This window comes from Platichthys flesus, chromosome 11 (assembly GCF_949316205.1).
Source record: "Platichthys flesus chromosome 11, fPlaFle2.1, whole genome shotgun sequence".
In the NCBI taxonomy this organism is placed as follows: domain Eukaryota; kingdom Metazoa; phylum Chordata; class Actinopteri; order Pleuronectiformes; family Pleuronectidae; genus Platichthys; species Platichthys flesus.
This window is the reverse complement of record NC_084955.1, coordinates 17,225,069-17,243,298: the sequence shown is the minus strand read 5'-3', so window position 1 is coordinate 17,243,298 and position 18,230 is coordinate 17,225,069. Positions and strand designations below refer to the sequence as shown.

At 41.1% G+C, this 18,230-nt stretch overlaps 3 protein-coding genes across 4 annotated transcripts; all 3 read left to right on the top strand.

Annotated features, from left to right (window-relative positions):
* Positions 1-148: 148 nt before the first annotated feature.
* Positions 149-7,161, top strand: mboat7 (membrane bound O-acyltransferase domain containing 7). Its single transcript, XM_062399383.1, has 9 exons — positions 149-264; positions 1,640-1,752; positions 2,052-2,181; positions 2,537-2,663; positions 2,774-2,930; positions 3,314-3,509; positions 3,704-3,856; positions 4,045-4,221; positions 4,332-7,161. The coding sequence occupies exons 1-9, from the start codon at positions 188-190 to the stop codon at positions 4,741-4,743; spliced, it is 1,542 nt and encodes a 513-aa protein (XP_062255367.1). The 5' UTR covers positions 149-187; the 3' UTR covers positions 4,744-7,161.
* Positions 7,162-7,727: 566 nt separating this feature from the next.
* Positions 7,728-13,906, top strand: tmc4 (transmembrane channel-like 4). The gene is made up of 16 exons (XM_062399833.1): positions 7,728-7,931; positions 8,102-8,282; positions 8,718-8,866; positions 9,032-9,181; positions 9,385-9,467; positions 10,178-10,323; positions 10,466-10,613; positions 10,735-10,893; positions 10,981-11,138; positions 11,253-11,379; positions 12,012-12,109; positions 12,201-12,384; positions 12,474-12,604; positions 12,744-12,899; positions 13,059-13,137; positions 13,282-13,906. Exons 1-16 carry the CDS (start codon positions 7,883-7,885, stop codon positions 13,372-13,374), a joined length of 2,091 nt encoding a protein of 696 aa, XP_062255817.1. The 5' UTR covers positions 7,728-7,882; the 3' UTR covers positions 13,375-13,906.
* A 110-nt stretch (positions 13,907-14,016) lies between these two features.
* On the top strand, positions 14,017-17,047 carry leng1 (leukocyte receptor cluster (LRC) member 1). Of its 2 annotated transcripts, XM_062399690.1 has the most exons (5): positions 14,017-14,075; positions 14,339-14,581; positions 15,035-15,223; positions 15,385-15,695; positions 15,998-17,047. In XM_062399690.1, exons 2-5 carry the CDS (start codon positions 14,450-14,452, stop codon positions 16,221-16,223), a joined length of 858 nt encoding a protein of 285 aa, XP_062255674.1. In that variant the 5' UTR covers positions 14,017-14,075; positions 14,339-14,449; the 3' UTR covers positions 16,224-17,047. The 2 variants fall into 2 exon arrangements, with proteins under 2 accessions (XP_062255674.1, XP_062255673.1); XM_062399689.1 differs by lacking the exon at positions 14,017-14,075 and having other exon boundaries at positions 14,084-14,581.
* The last annotated feature ends 1,183 nt before the right edge of the window (positions 17,048-18,230 follow it).

Genomic DNA, 18,230 nt, shown 5'->3' with positions numbered 1-18,230 from the left:
GATATTTCTTAGTACCATCTATATGGATTCTGTATTTAGGGAGCAAGTTGCCTCAAAAGTTACTTACACAGCACGTGTTACCCATAATGTCAGAACGTTGAGGTCCACACCCCTGCAGTAGAAGGTGGTACCATCCTGGTGCACCATGCGACGTCATATTCCCTCGACCCGGAAGTAAAGGCACTAGATGTTCATAGGAATCTGCGTTGTGGATGTTACAGCTCATCTGGTGACTGGAGTCCTGAGCGGAGAGATTAAACACTCGTGAGTAATCGAAAGTTTAGCAGCTTGTTAATGTAACTGTTGTGACTAAAGTAGCACGTGAGTGATTTGCATGAACTCGTTTTAATGTTAAACGCAGACCTGGGTAAACCTCCGCTCTTTCTATTCCGCTCGGTGTCATGTAGTTTTCTGTCTAAAGCTGAAACGGGACAGCCTGTGATCGACATGTAGAGGAAAAACGGTGCCTTCATTTAATAAACCCATTTCTACTGCTAAATGACTAAACATGGCTGCGTTGCTCTATACGAAAGCAGCTCCGACATGTTCAAGCATGTTATGTAATGTTTCTGATTAAACGTCTTCATGAACCTTTGTAATTCAACGTCCACAACCACCGCTGCTTCGTGTTCCATGCTCCTTCCGGGACGTTGCATTAACCGTGGTGGTGTTTCGCTTCACACTAGGACATGTTGTGAAATACAACCTGAAGATTTCTCAAACGTTGCTGCTCAAAACTGAATCACCTCTCTGAGCTGACACTGGAAAGAAGAAACACTGAGATAAAAGATCACTTCAGTCAGATTAACTTGATTTGTATTGCATTATCTAAACCAGGTTACAAAGTGCATCCAAAATACTGAAATGTTTTGATATATAACTATTACAGCACGCCCCAGTGTTGGAAAGTACAATAACATAAGTATATGTATCTTGTACTTACCGTACAATTTGATTGTATACTTCTACTCCACTACATGGAAAGAAATATTGCACTGTTAATACATCTCAGCTACCATGCAGCTTTGGGGACTTCTCCAATTTAAGGTGTTACTTTAAGAAACAAGTGTTGCAGCAGCTCAACTATTGAGACATTGTCGAACACAGTTTCAAGTTTGGAGCCGTTTGGAGCTCAAAGTCAACTGATCCAATCACATACACAAAATGAAGTAGGATTGAAAGAACTCATTATACATTTTTGCAAAAGAACATTTGTTTTAAATCTTTTTCACATCAATAAACAATCTTAAACAGATGTATTTAGTGACAGTTTGGAGTGACATGACCTAAATTGGAAACTATTGTAATAAACTGTATATAAAGTAGCTGCTAAATGTCAGTAATCCGGCATGGAGTAAAGTAAAGTAAACTAGTCTCTAGAGTCTCATAGATGTGATGTTCTTCTTACAAACCCCTCAGGCCTTATTTCTTCACATTATAACTTCATTTAAACACAGCCCTTTCTCTTTGTAGGGAGATGTTATTGAAACAGTTTTACCTACAATCTGCAATATTATCCGAACCAGCACAAACACCCTTTGGAATTATTTGCTTCACCAAGGAATTGGGTCATTTGCTGCAGGGTATTACAATGTGTTGCATTGACTCGTCATATTTGCATTGTTTTCCATATGCTTAGGTTTGGAGCTGAGTCGTGTTCCTGTGCCGGCAGAGCCATGTCTCCCGATGAGCTGGTGTACTTGGGGATTCTCGCTGCCTCCATCCCAGCTGGATTCCTCTTCCGTTACCTCAGTGGGTATTTTGTTCAAGAGTGGAAAATATCATGCGCATGTCATTGTCTTTTTTTCCTTTTCTGTGCAATGGAGAAACGCATCTGAAATGAAATAGCTAATTGTACTACCTCTGTCTAGAGTGTGAATCCCCCCATATCTCTCCAGCATTTTAAACCTCTGTTGAGGAACCTGTTGTATTTGGGGTCAACCTGCTTTGATTGACAGTAAATTCAAATGCAGTTAAAAGCAGTGAAATTTCACATTGTTCCCTCCTCTTCCTGTTTGTGGTTTAATTGTGTAACTTTGCTGTGATCTCAGGTCCGCCTGGGAAGCAGGGGGCAGCTCTTCTCCTCGGCCTCTCCGTCACCATCGCCACCTGCAACATCCACACACTCCACTCTCTGGTGACAGTGATTGGAACATGGATCATTATAAAGAGCAGCTGGAAGTGAGTGATAAACATGTTTACAAAATTCATTATCACTATATGTCACTGTTAGTGCAAAAGTTAGGATCTACAGCACAATAAGACACTAAAACGATGACTCCATTATCAAATAGCTGCAGTTTAAAAAACATGAAACCACCACTGATGTGAATGTCTTTGTGTACATTATATCACATTTATTTTAAATAATTGTGGTTTTTCATGTATAAACAAATATATAAACTACAAGTCAAATGTCACTCAGTGCAGCACACGGCTCAACAACTCCCTTAAAAATCCATCAAGTCTTAGTTAGACTATAGTCAGTTCAAAAGACACATGAACTCACTCCTATCTTTTGTCCCGTGTCTACAAGACATGCCCCAGCACTGAGTCTCAGCTGGACTTTTCTCTACCTGCTCTTCTTCCGGCTGGTCACCTGGTTCGGCCTCCCCCAACCGACACCTTTCGCCAATGCCGTCCAGCTCCTTCTCACCCTCAAGGTACAGAACCACAGGAGCAGACGCCTGCAGATTCAACACGACACAGTGTCTTTACCATCTGTGCGTCTTTGTTGAACTTGTTTTTTTTTGTCTTTCTGGTTTTACCCCAGATGGTGAGTTTAGCCAATGAGGTGAAAACTTTCCACATGGAGAAGAAAAAGGACGTGAGCTCCTTTTCTAAGTCCCCTGTGGTCGGTGGTCTGTCCGGGGAGCCGTCTCTCTACGATATTCTCTCCTATAGCTACTGTTATGTCGGTATAATGACCGGTACGTAGAAATGTATCTTCAGATCTTCTCTCTTTTTTCAGTCCAGATGTCAAGTAAATATTTGAATATTGTGCACGATGTTTGTGTGCGAGCTGTTGTTGTTGATCCATTTGCTTTTGCATGAATTTTAACTGTTGTTTCTCTTTGTCTCGCTTTCCGCTTCTTGTCCAATATTGTGTGAGTCCATATTGTCTTCAGTATTATATCCTAACTGCATCCATTTTTTAAATATTTCTCTTTTTGTTTTTTTCCCCCTGAACCCCATCGTCCTCCACTTGTTTTCCCCTTTGTGTCTTTCACTATCACATTTGTCCATTTGTGTCTACCACTGTCTTCTCAACACTGCCTTTATCCCTTTATCTCATTGGCCCATCTCGGTAAAGGTCCCTTCTTTCGCTTCCAAACGTACGTTGATTGGCTGACGCAGCCGGCGCCGCTGGCCCTCCCCGGCTTGGCACCGTGCCTCCAGCGGTTGAAGTTGGTTCCGGTCTACGGCGCTCTGTTCCTGGGCGTAAACTCCGTCTTTCCTCTGGCTTATGTTCGCACAGACGACTTCCTGGATCAGAACTATTTCTTCAGGTATTGTGTAAAAGCATTACTGCCCCGATAATGTCTTTTAATAAACCAAACAGTGTTGGGTATTAGAATTGTTAAACATTTATGTAATCACACTAGTATGGTAATGATTTTATAAAAGATAGATAAAACAGGCATAAAATGAACAGACTTGTTATTTAGTAATATGAAGATGTCTCTGTTTTTTCTTTTACCAGGTTGTTCTACATGATAGCTGTGTTCTTCGTGTTTCGGATGCGTTTCTATGCGGCCTGGTGTGGAGCTGAGGCCGGTTGTATCAGTGCGGGTCTGGGCTGTTACCCAGAAAAGGCGCTGTGCAAACCGGGGGGAGGACCCACAGTCAACTACAGGTACATCACCATAGGACTTATAAGTATATTAAAAGACTATGCATCAATATTTCCACATCTGCAAATATAGTAATGCAGTAATTCATGTTTAACTGACATTTTTTTATGTGTGGCGGTCTTGGTTTTGTTACATACGTTTTGTATTAATGTCAGTTTCTTCTCTTTTTCTCTTTATAAAATGTCTTCAGTCCGGATCCTTCAGTCGAAGAAGAATACGACTTCAAAACCATCCAGAACATCGACTGCTACAACACGGACTTCTGTGTGAAGGTCCGACACGGCATGCGTTACTGGAACATGACGGTGCAGTGGTGGCTGCATCACTACATCTACCCCAACTCCCCCTTCAAAGCCTACGCTCTCAAGTGAGGCTTGGTTGTGTGCTGCTGATTGTGTACCTCTTTTACATGTCACTTAATGGGAGCTGTGTTTCTGGATGACTTTCACATCTCTCCTGTCTTTCTTCATCTCTCAGGGCGGGCTGGACTATGTTTATCAGCGCCTACTGGCACGGACTACACGTTGGCTACTACCTCTCCTTCCTCACCATCCCCCTGTGCATCGCAGCCGAGTCGGCCATGGAAGCCTCCGTCCGAGCCAAACTGGGTCCTCGTGGCCAGAACATCTTCGACTGGGTCCACTGGTTCTTGAAGATGAGGGCCTACGACTACATGTGCATGGGCTTTGTGCTGCTCCAGGCCTCCGACACCATCAACTACTGGACGTCCATCTACTTCATCATGCACATCATCGCTGTTTGCTGCATAGTAGTGGGCAAGGTGCTGGGGGGAGGGAGAAGGGAAGGGAGGCGAGGGGAAAAGGAGGAGAAAAGAGAGGGAGGGAAAGTAGAAGAAGTGAACAAGAAAGCTGGAGAAAAAACTGACTAAAGGCATAATTAAAAAACAAGGTGATGCTTTTTCGGACATGAGGATCTAATTTCATCCTTTGCACCAACACTCACAACACCAATACGAGTCCAACAAGATTTCCAGTGAGAAAAGTTCAACTCAATTTTATTAAATGCAAATATACAGAGTCAGACTAAAATGTCACATGTAAATGTCGGTAACTGGTCGCCACTGGAGACTTTTCATATACAAGAACTGTGAACACTGGTGTAGGAATGTTTGAGCACAATGAATGTTACTTTTGTATTGTGAAAGGTAACCTGGCTGTCTGCCTGTAATTACTGTGTGATTTACTTCAAGATATCATGCTCAGTCCTAAGTGGGTTTGGAGCTGAATCGCTCGTCATTGACAAACCAGTTTAACCATCAGAATTATCTTGTGTACCTACCACAACCAAGAAATCATTCCAGCAGCACTCAGTATTGTGTTACAGTATGTTTATATTGGAGTTAAGGATGAATGGATTGTGATGGAAAACTAATTAGGATGGCATCGTCTTGAGGGCTCAGCTGTAATCGCCTGAGTCATAATACCAGTCCCTCTGTAGATAGAGAGAAACATCTCTATGTTGCCCCTAAACTAGTCTAGTCTTGGCCAGGAGAAGAGGTCTTCACGTGGTGCTTAAACCTACTGGAATGTTACTACCTTTAAAGCTGGGGTCAGTAGACCTGAAGAAGCTAAGAGCAGGCTACATTTAGGACTGATTCATTCAACCCCTTTTCTTCAGTGCTCTGAATCTATGCCCCCAAAGCGCGTTTAGGTGCAGCAACTCCTACAAGCCAGTTTATCCTTGACTTGCTAGATTCATCTCTTCTTCAGAGGTGTACGTCTCTCCGGCTTGTGAAGATCTGGTCGTGCACAGTGGGAGCACGAGTAGGGTTCGTGCAGGCAGGTCAGTTAGTGAGCGACAGGTACGCCAGCCGATCATTACATTTGGCCATAGACATCAGCCTTTTTGTCATTAGTTCATTTATGGCTTTCAGGACGTAAAGAGGATTGATATAATATGGATTCATATAATATGTGTTTACGTGTTTAAAGAAACAACTTTACAACTTTACCTTAACCAGACACGTCTCGCCGCCCCTCTCCTCCTGGCTTCCAGCTCACCGGGCTGATGCAGCCATGCCTTGAACTTCCGAGGCAACTCAACATTTGTTTATTTTCCTAAAGCAGACGTCTGTTTGCTTTTCAAGCTATTTCAATTGAGGTAGTTGTTTTTGTCTGAGCATGTATGATTGTAATTTATAAATTGTATGGAACAAAAAGGATTTTGCTGCTGTTTGGATCTCAAATCATCACCAACAGCAAACAGCCTCAACTAAATTGAGTTTCTAGTTAGATGTAGATGTTGCAGTAATACATGGATTATGGTGCAAAGTGAAACTAGTTTGGTCTTGACAGAGCACATCGAGGTCCAGATTACATCTATATCGCAGCCCAACAACACAAGGACCTCTGTACGTGTTTAGATAAGCTGGAGCTTTTTCGGCATTATTATTAGTGGCTAATTATATCTGTGGGAAATAGTTTCTTCCCTGATCCTGTGAATCCAAGATGTTTCCCTGTTTGTGTTTGATTTGTCCTCTCAGCTCATATCAGGGTATCACATGCACTGACGTCTCTATAGCGATGTCGCATCCAGTTAAGAGAGTGCCATGTGAAAAACAGCAACAGTCCATTCACTGCCAAAATGTCTGTACTGCCATCGGGGGACCATTCAGGGTTGGGACCAAGCGTTTGATACAAAATGTGGCTCGTTAACATCGTATAAGAAAAATATGCCAACGTCAGGAAAACAGCACATTTGTTTCTGGACGATACAGTGGAATTGATATCATAATGTTAAATACAATACTTTCCAGTATTGACAAATGTCTCATTATTACACAAAATTGCGAATCACACAAGACAAATCAAAGGTCACACATAAACAAAATATACAAACTGAAACGACAGAAATGTGAAGATTTTTGGAACAATATGTTTCTGCCAAAAGAAAATTGTTTTATATGAGCATGACTGAATGCAGAATCAAAACGTCATTACATATATTTTAAGTTTTGCTGCTTCCCTTTGTGGTTTTTGTGCCAAACCTACAACCCTTACAGAAATACTTTTATTTTATTTATATTACTACAAGAGTGATGTTATTTTTGCTGTTTGTCCATTTTGTTTACGTGTCTTTGCCTTTGAATCCTTCACCATCTGTAGCACTCCCTGCTCTGTTAGTGTTACATGTGGAGTGTCCCCACCTCAGCGAGTCCTCACCAATGTTACGTGTCTTACTTCTCTTTTTAAAGTCTACCTGATGTGGTTGTGGGTGAATTATTTGTTCCTTATAAACTTCATGGTAACTTTGTGTAATGCATTAAGATAAAACTTGTGGAAAAAGGCTTCTATTAGTCAAATTCTTTCACTTGTCGTCCTGGAAAATCATTAACTCGGCAGCCTTAGTGAACACAAACATACCTGTGTAGTAAGCTCACACCAGAGCTTCAGTTTCAGCTAAGAGCCAGTGGATGTAGTTAACTCAAGTGTTAGGAATGGGTCAAGCAATTCCCATTTGTATTTCGACGTGCAAATATAGGACCTTTGTGTGTCTTTCTCTCACAAAATGTTAACCTTTACCTGCACAAATTTGAGTTAACGATACGTTAAAAGTTTCTACAGCGACAAACCTCTTTTACACACACACACAAAAAGTGATATACAACTACAACCTTAACATTTTTACAAGTGCAGAATATTAGCCACCTTAATTTGATCCCATAGTTAACCACATCCCTGATAAACTCTCGCTTCACCTCATGTCTTCCATATATATGGTTCCCACAGTAACCCTGTTGGCTCAGTGAACACATTAGAACAGCAGTGGTAACTATCTCCCTGGATAGAATGGGTTAAAGCGCACAAGGAAGTACCTGTGTGCCCAACTACAAAGGGAGTAAAGTCCGTGAGAGGAGGCGACGGGAAGGGTTCCAGGATCAGCGACATTTCCTCATGACAAGCTGCTTCAACATTTGTTTGATTCTCAGTCTGTTGTTGGTGAAATATTAGATGTTACTGAGGAATAGATTTTTTTCTATGGTGGTTGTGTTGAACTGAATCAGAGAAATGGCCAGTGAACTACAAGACCCAAGTGGAGTGTATGACTACACAGAAGGTTTGCCTTTGTTCATATTATTCATTTTAAACCTGAATTGACTGACTATCTAAATAATGTCTCTGTTGATACGGAGTCCCATTGTAATGTGAGTGAACTGTCTTGATACAAATTTCTGCATTGATCTCCTTTTGCTGTCTTCCCTCCTTGGCTGCACTGCTCGCTCACAGGGAGCAGCAGTTACCCTGGTGAGCAGCAGTCGCTGAGGTCACGCAGAGTTTCATCTCAAGACTCAAATCAGAATTATCCTCAGTTCAACTGGAACCCAGAGGAGGATGAGGAGGGCGACAGTGGGCCGCCCCGGGAACTCAGGAGCATCCCACTGCCCATGAGTCTGAAAAGAGCTGTGAGGTACCAAAAGTACTTGTTAAGATTTAGAGGACCATAAGTAGTTTTTTAGATAAAATTCCACTTGAGACATGTTTTAGCAACATATAAGAAATTTCCTGGAAAATAACTACGTCATTTTGTGGATCATAGGGAAAATATGAATGTTCTTGAAAACAATGTTTAAACCCAAGTATATAATCATTTGTTGTTTATTAATGACATTTTAATGTTTAAACAATTGTTGTTCCTTTTTTCCACACATTTGCATGTTCAGCTGTACACTGAAAAAATGACCCCCCAGGTTCAATCAGCAATGCATTGGAATTAATTAATTTACAATATATCAACTAAACACTTTTCCTTGTTTTCCTATAACTAGAAACTACTAAATATAAAGTCTTACAAATAATGAACCTAAACTCCTCCAGAGTCACAGTTAACACTTGTCCTCCACAGGCAGGTGCAGCAGATGAAGGTTCCCGTGGTTTCCCGTGCTGAGTCTTGGAAATGGAAGAAAACCAGATCACTGCGTAAACTTAAAGACAACTCCAAACAAGTTCTCGATGTTTTCACACTGTGGAAAAAGACTTTGCAAAAGATTGGAGGTACACATTTTATTATTTCTTATAGAAATGAAGGAGCTTGGTTTCAAAAGCTTTTTACAGATATCAAATTTCACAATGTGTATTCTTTCATACAAACGTGAAAAAGTGTACTTAGCACATATAATACTGTTAAAATAAATCATGCCTCTTGTTCCTCCTCCGCAGGAAACTTTGGAAGTGGTGTCCACTCATACTTTATTTTCCTGAGATTCTTGGTGGTGCTCAACTTTGTTTCCTTCTTTCTGATCGCTGGATTCGTCCTCGCCCCCAGCATCGTCTTCAGATATGTTGGCCCCAGCCTCGATAATAGCACCGGTAATCATGTGTCCAAGATCCAGTTTGGCAGCCTACAACATTTAGTTTTAAACAAACATTGTGTTTCCATGGTTCTTGGTTTCATTTTTAGGTTTTAAGTAGATTGAGTTACTCTTAAAACCGTAGGACTAAAACAAAAGGCCGGTTCATTCAGAGAGGTGCAGAAGAACCTGTAGAAATAATATTGTTTTTGTGTTTTGCAGGTCCAGCGGAATGTTTGGAGTATAACCATAATCCTAATGGCACGGTGTTCTATCAATATTTCCTGGATTTACTGTCGGGAACGGTGAGAAACTGCAGCACGTGAACCGCTGAACATGATCCTCCACACTTTTCACATATAAGAGCTTGGACTCTCGATGACAAATTGACAATACCTGGATTTAAGAAACACTGAGGTCTGTGACTTGTTTTGGATAAAACACTCCAGGAAGAAACTCCTCACATCCAAGAAGTAGTCCAACACTAGGCATTAGCTATTTGTGGACCCACAGACTATTGCTTTTTGTCTGTCTCCATATTTGGAGCTGGAGACTTGGATAGACCTTAGAGTGCTGGTGATTTTCACATCTAAGTTTCAGCAAGAAAGCAAATAAAAAAATAATAAAGTGTACTTTATTCTTACCATTCAATAAGGTATCGGTGACTATTGTCTTATGAGTGCACAAATATATACATGTGTTTATAAAGTTACAAATACCAGATACTGTACACAACAGAATGAAAGAGATTGGAGCTGAAGTGTACATTTTAAAATAAAGTTAATAAACTAAGTTATCAAACTGATAGCAGGCTCCACTCTTATCACCCTTATCCTTTAAACTAAACTGAGAGTTACCCATCGTATCAGTTTTTAAAATCCCCATCTACCATCAAAATACAGTGGACATGATCTCAATTACCCAATAGTGGCTGTAGGCTCCTCCTCCTTTATCTTCTGCTGATGAAAGTAAACAAATATTTAAGTACATCAGAGATCCTGTCCTCTTTACTCAGGGTTTTATGGAGTATTCCTATCTGTTCTACGGCTACTACTACAACAAAGTGGTGGAGAACGAGGACGTCACCTACAACATCCCCCTGGCCTACATCCTGACTGCCGTGTTCTACTTTGCCTTCTGTCTCATTTGTATCGTAGCACGGTGAGTCCTACAAACACATTCACCCTCAGCATCAAAAATCAGTATGTGGTGTGTGTGTGTCTGTGTGTGTGTTTGTGTGGTGTCTCAGCGAAGGGTCAGTGCCCTGAGTCGAGCTTTCAGTGCATCCTCCTCTCCCACACAGCATGGGGGCTAACGCTCGGGTTGCAGTGGCGACGGGAGGCCACACCATGGGTGAATACAGCATGATAGTGTTCACCGGCTGGGACTACAGCTGCCTGAGAGACCGAGATACCAGACTGAAGCAGAAAAACATCCACTACCGGCTGCAGGTCAGAGGGGATCCGTCCCACTCAGCAGGAATTAGGGCAGAAGAAGAGAAACGTGACCGACATGTGTCAGTTTATCTCTTGTGACCCCACCCCTCCCCTCTGTTCTCTCTGTCCCCGTCAGGTGGATCTGGAGGAGGAGAGGTTAAAGAAACGGGCAGCCGCTCTGACCTTGGGTCGAAAAGTGCTTCTATACTCTCTGCGTACTTTTTTGCATTTGGTGGCTTTCGGGCTCATCATAGGAGCCTTCTACGGCATCTTTCTGGCAGCCGACTTCAGCCAGGTAAATCATGATAGAGCCAAGAGGTGATGCTTAGGTTGTCTTGTTCAACTCATACGTGACATGTCAGCTCCCATATCATCCAAACAGGAAAAAACCGCGGTGCAAGGGATCCTGGGTTTGTTCTATGAGTATCTTCCCTCCATCGTCATCACCGCTGGGAACTTCCTGGTGCCTATGCTGTGTGACCAGATTGCCCTAATAGAGAAATACTCCCCCAGCACCACCGTCATAGTGGCTCTTCTAAGGTTGGCACTGGTGTTTCTATGGGATAATCGTATATAGACTTAGACTGAAGAATCTCGAACTCAAGTAATCTAAGAATGAGAACAGTGGATAGTCATTTTGTTCTCCTTGTCCAGGGCCGTGTTCCTGCGACTTGTGAGTCTGGCTGTTCTCCTCTTCACCCTGTGGCGTCAGATCACCTGTGATGGGAACATAGAAAATGATCGTTGTAAACTGTGCCAGTACGACTATAAATCCTATCCAGTAAGTATAACACTTGACAGCCTTTGAGTGCATGCTTGTTTTCAAAGATGCGCAAAGATTTTCTTTAAATAATAGGATCGATTAGTTGCACCAAGCCGGAAAAAGTACCGGCACTTTAAGACAAAACCCAGAGGGAACACTTGAAATAAGAAACATGATGAAATTGTGCAGTTTGAGATGAGACATTTTCTAAACCAACTTCCTGATACGTGTTGACATTTTGTAATAAGACATCATAGAGGCAGTGACTATGTTAAAGTAATGGGATGTTTAAGTTGTAAAAGGATATTGCACCTTTCATGCAAAGCTGCAAATCAAACTGCAGAACATTACAGTTGAAATAACACATTGACATAAAACACAACAATACAATGAACAATAAAATAATAAATAATAAAATAGATGGAAATAAAGCTGGTAGATTTAATCAAATGGATTAAGAGAATGCTCAACTAAACAGGTCCTTTGACTTATTTTGTAATATATTTAATAATACTGCAAGAAACAAGTAAATCTGCTACTGTCTAATAAGTCATATATCAGTGATAGAATTTTTTTTGTCCAACAAGCTTTTCTTTAACTCATGATGATAGTAGCTGACACGTGTTCTACATGTTTGTCTCTTGCTGTAGTGCTGGGAAACACGTATCGGACAGGAGATGTACAAACTGACACTATTCGACCTCCTCATCAACATCGCTGTGCTCGGCCTGGTGGAGTTTCCTCGCAGGTAAAAATCAATCTGTGAAAAATGAATCTACAGACTGTGCTGACAGTAGACAGTTGTTTAGTTATGTGACTGTGTTTTTTGTGTGTGTCAGGATGGTGGTGGACAAATGTTCCTGTAAGCTAACCCAGTGGGTGGGTCGGCAGGAGTTTGTGGTTCCCTCCAACGTGCTCGGCCTTGTTTATGGTCAGGCTGTTGTTTGGACTGGGACTCTTTTTTGCCCACTGCTGCCGCTCATCAATACCATCAAGTTCATCATCCTCTTCTACTGCAAGAAGGTGAAGATGTTGCTGTAAAAACATGTCACACAATTCCACCTGGTTTTGTCCTTGAAATTGTCTCACGTCTCATCATCGTCCACCCTCAGATCACGCTCTTCTATAACTGCCGACCAGCACACAGGACGTTTCGCTCAACCACCTCCACCTTCTTTTTCCTGGTGGTCCTGCTGTTCGGCTGGGGCTTAGCCACAGTTGTTATGGTTTACAGTCTGGCTGAGTGAGTGCTGATGCTGCATTGTCCTCTCTAACAAATATAACAGAGGCTCTTTTTGATTAAGGAGATTCTTTGTTTATAGATGTGTTTTTCCATGATGTATTACATCGTTGAAGAGAAATGTTTCCCTCTGCCCTCCCAGGATTCGTCCGTCTTTGAGTTGCGGTCCTTTCCGGTTGTTCCCCAACATGTGGTCAGTTTTCCCGTCGTCTTTCTACAACCTCTCTGAATCTACACAGGAGTTCCTCTTCTTCATTGGCTCCCAGTCGTTTTCTATCCCTCTGTTTGCACTATCGTGGTGAGTAAATTTGTTCTTTTCTGCAGGATTATTACTCTGGAATAAACAGCACTGTATTTAACCCTAAATGTTGATTTAAGCCTATAATTTAAATTCAAACTATGTGGTCCTTAATTTTCCATTTTATGAAATTTAATCCTGTCTCATTCTCCCTGACAGTGTGGTGATGTGTTATTTCATAGCCTTGGCCTCTGTCTATGGGAAAAGTGTGGCTCTTCTAAGAACGCAGCTAAAACTGGTAAGTAATTAGCATTAACATTTATAGGGTACTCTAAAGTAAAGAATTACATGGTCTTAAACTGTGATCATATGCAGGCTGGCCAACGTGACTTCCTAATACTCACAGGTATTCAGTTTTACTTAATAAGTGTTTGACTTGCAGGAGGGCCGTGACAAGCAGTTCTTGGTCAAGCAGATCGAGCAGCTGGGTCGACAGCTTCACATACCCACAAATAGTGCAGGAGTAAAAGACTGAACATATGGAAAATATTTGGTTCCTTCAACCTTCACTGTCTTCAAAACTGATGTGGTGATTGACACTTCTGTCCTGTTTTGCCAAAACAGTTTCTCTGTGCTCATTATAAACCAGGGTTTAATTGTGTTCTGGCAATGTACGTGTGAAACTTTTAGGACCGAGTAATTCAATTTTTGCATGGAGAAACCTTATGAGACACAATTTATAGTTCAAAGTTGAGTATTTTTTTATACATGTGTCTGAAAATGTGTATGGATCAGATCTTAAGAAATGAAACACGGTGAGACATCCGAAAGCACCTTATACACCTGTATGCACTCCAATGTTTAAAATCTGTGCCATACAATGCTGACTGGGTTTCAGCTGATACTCCTGCACCAAGATTGTTGAATTTAAAATCCTGTGGTTCTTAACAGAAGAAAATCAAGATGTCTATATTGAGAAAAACCTAGGCTGTTAGGTTATTTACGTGAAAACAGTTTATTATAAAAATATTTTATCATATGTATTATAATAAATTATTACAAAAGTTTCATCACTTGTGTCTGTCCATTGAAAATAGATTTTCATGTTTTTGTTTCCTCTGTGCACAATAAAATAATAACAGGAGGTACATTGACCTCTAGTGTCAAACTCAGGGTGCTGCACCAGTATGTAGTGTTTACTTCCTGTTTGGCTCAACTGCTTCCTGTCTGCCAGCTGTGAGTAACGTCAGGTCTTCTCTCTGCGACAATATCTCCGTTTGAATGTGTTTTAGTAGCAAAATGGTTATAGTGACTCGTTTATTGTGAAGGTGAAAGTTAAATGTTTAAGGTCGAAACTGCGCAGTTACGTGTGTGGTGTAAGTTAGGAGGTAGCAATCATATGCTAACGTTAGCTTAGCTTTAGCCAGCCGACTGACAACAACACTGTGTGTACCTGTGTCGTCATTTAGCAGCTTTGCTAACTCCCCGGCTTCCCTCAGGAGTTACGTCACCGGAAACTGTTTCCTTTGATCGTTCCGGCTTCAGTCGACGCTAGCTTCTCTGAGCTAGCTAACCGCTAACGTGCAGCATCAGCAGTCGCCAGGGCAACCATGAACATCCTCCCGAAGAAGAGCTGGCACGTGCGAAACAAGGACAACGTCGCGCGCGTGCGGAAGGACGAGGCCCAAGCTGCCGAGGAGGAGCGCGAGGCCCAGAAGCGCGTGGAGCGTGCGGAGCAGGAGGTGATCGATCAGTCAATCAATCAATCAATCTTTATCCGTGCAGCAGGTTATAGTTAATAAAGGTTCATGCATTTCAAAGGGAAAACATCATTCCAATCGTCTGGTTCTAAAACTGTCCAATAGTTTCTTTGTGCTGCTCAGACACTTATTTGTCTGATTCTTCGTTTGTAGACTCGAGCCCTCAAGTCTGATACTGGGTAAAAAGTGTATTTTAAATAAAGCTTTTAATCAATTTTCTTCGTCAACAGAAAATTAGTTGGCAAATATCACTTTATTAATATTATTAATACTCAAATATGTAAAATGGATTGAAGACAATGCAAACACCTCAATATAATGTAGACCAGGGAAACACCTACTGTAAATACGTCCTAATTTTTTTTTACTGGCCTCCCTTTTATTTCCCTCTCAAACAACTGGGAAAAGAAAGTTAATGACAATTCCTCCTCACAGGCACGTACAGAATATCTAAGAAGAAAGTCCCGAGCTGCTCTTCAGGCAGAAGGATTACTGCCAGATGATGCTGTTGAGGAACCGAGTGGAGGAAGTGGAGTTCTGGAGCATCTCAATCTGTTTCCTCTGGAAGATCCCTCAGACAAGAAAGGAAATAAAGATTACCTCAAAGACAAGAAAGATGAACAGGTGATGGGACTAAAATGTCATTCACTCTCCTCTGACATGATTTATTCATTATTTTGATACTGTTTCTTCCTTTACACTGGAGCAATAATCAGGGTAACCCGGTTGTTGTTTCCATTCTGAGTCTGTGCAACACCCAATTTGTGTTGCTTGTTTTTCCCCAGGAGAAGCAGGAGCGTGCCATCGGCTTGCTGGTGTCTCTCGGACCCCAGCCTGGGTCTGAGGTAACTCCTTGGTACCTGAAAACGGGCAAAGAAAAAGAAGAAAGGGGTCAAGAAAAAGAAGAAAGGAAAGAAACAGAAAAGAAAAAGGGACTAAGTGAGGAGGAGAAAGAGAAGAGGGATCGTAGACTGAAGGATAGTTTGGATCCATTGAAAGTTATGAAAAAACTTATGGCTGTAAAGGACAAAAAAGGACACAAGAGCAAGAAAAGGCTAAACCGATACCTGGGGGAAAAGAAGAGCAGTGGAGAGAGGTAAGAATATGAATATGGCTTTTCTGGGTATTTCACCTGAATCATTAACTTCCTTTTAACTATTTATAATATCATAAACATTAAAATATTCAATAAGTATTTCAGCCCAGTTATTGAGAGAATATGAAGGTTTTCCAAATGACTTGCTTTTGTTGTCATCCTTCTCTGAATCTCAACTCTACATAAATACTGAACACATTCTTGTCATCAGTTCTTCTCTTGAATTATTGGGGATATGAATGTGATATTGTGGAGACTGTCAACATGGATCATTTACATAATGTCTCTTCTGTCGTGTCCAGCTCCATAGAGCGATTACGTGCTGAGCGTTTACAGAGGGAGGTTGAAGAAAGAAGACGAGCCCAGGCCCTGATCGATCAGAGGAGCGGCAAAGGAAAGGACAAGGAGGCTGCGAGGGAGCTGAATGAGAGGGAAAGGCCATACAACACCGCCTTCTTCCCAGAACTGGCCCGAAAGAGGCAAAGGCGGGATCGAGACAGCTGGAGAGAGGAGATATTAAAATCATGAACTGTCCTTCCCCCAGTTATTTGAGAGTGTGCCTCTATGTGTTGAAACCAGAGGAAAAGAAGGTAACATGGGAACGGGGTAAAGAGCCACATTACATACATACCTGTAACCTGGTGATGCTGAGGATGATGAGGCACCAGATCATCCATTTTTATTTATTAAAATTCTTGCATCAAAGTCAGAAGTGAGGTTCAGCTGCAGCTACCTCTGCCCATGCTGTGTTTTATTACGTCAGCAGGGCAGATGGTTGCCTTCACAGGGGCTTGAATCCAGACTGTCAACAAAGAAAATGCTCTGTTAACATGGTTCATATTATAATTATTATTCATTACTGTTATGGTCAATATGAAACGTGAAAAGTAAGGTATGTGGTGTAAGGTGAGCATCCACAGCGCACACTGAGTGAGCAGAAGTCTGAGTCAAATCATCACCATGTGAATAGCAGAGCTGAGAGAGTCATGTAGAGAGTAAATGAATCTTCAAATCTAATGTCTGCATTTTTTGGGATCAAAATGATTTGTGTCATATTTAAAGATTTGCTGTTTTTCTCATTCATATACGATAAAAACTTAATCTTGTTGAGTTTGGTAATTTTGGTTGAATTACACAAACAATCTCAGAGTTTTGTGACTTTTAAAGTCAACAGTTAACCCTAACCCAAGAATAGAGCATTGTTATCTGCAGATTTAGGTGAAATCATTCAGTACACATCCACTGTAAAAGATCATCAAGAGTCCTTTTTATCATTTCAGATGTCTAAATCTCTATAATCCTCATGTGTAGCCTCTTCATTTGATTTTCTGTTATTAAACTGTATGGGACAATTTCAGAGAAAACGTGTCACAGCAACAAAAGCAGATGTGTAAATAGCACTAGCTCGCTGTCATGACTTCTAGTGGGACAGTCAAAATTACTCATATCATCACCTGGGTCTGAGGTCACTGCCTGGTACCTGTAAACTGTTAAAGAAATGGATCACGTGAAGACGCCAGAGAGAAAGATAGATGAAAAAGTATTTACCCAAACTATTGACATTTACTTGCCTTTTTTTTCCTTTGCTAATATTTTGTATACAAATATATTATGTAAAACTAGGGCTGGGCGATATGGCCAAAATGTTATGATTACAATTTTTTATGTCTCTTTGGATATATGCGTGATGTGATGTCACGATAAACGTCGCATTATTACTTATTTTAAATTCAAGGACTGAGTGAAGGTTCTGCTTTTAAACTCGTCTTTATGAGCAGAGAACGGAAAACACTTGATAAACAGCAAAACATTATCTGAGGGTGGTCAAATGTGTTATAACACCTGACACAATTAACCATATTGATATATATATATATATATATATATATACAGTATATAAGAAGAAGAACCACTATATATATAGATATATCTACATATATATTTGACCTTTGTTAATTATATTGTTTTATTGCAGCAGTAGTGACAGCCAATATTGTGACGAAGTGGGCATTACAATTATGAAATGATATTTAGTTGCTGAAGGAAGAATATTTAATTTAATGTTATTTTTATAGAAAGTAACAATATTGGGCATTTTGTCTTTCTGAAGGTGTGGTCAATTAACACCATTTTAACCCTACGTTTTTCAATTATAACAAAAGTCATCACATGAATACTGAAATGGTATGCAAAGAGAAATACAAAAATCAAATAAAAATAAACACTATTCTGAACACCTCATTACTGTAGCTTCCTGTGGGAAGATGATCACAGATATGTTTTTCTGGCGTTATGATGATGGAGCTTGGACCATGACAATGCGCGCCGTGTGAGTGTGACGTAGGCTGGCGGAGGAGAAAAATACAGACACGCTGAGGACAGAGGGAGGAAGAAAAGAAGATGCGAGAGAGAGGGAAGAGGGGGATGACGGTGGGCTTGTTCTCAGACGCGGGGATGTGAGCGTGTACCCGGGGAGCCGCTGTGGACTGAGGAGGCACAAAAGAGCATCTCCTCACACACCGTGTTTAATTGCCG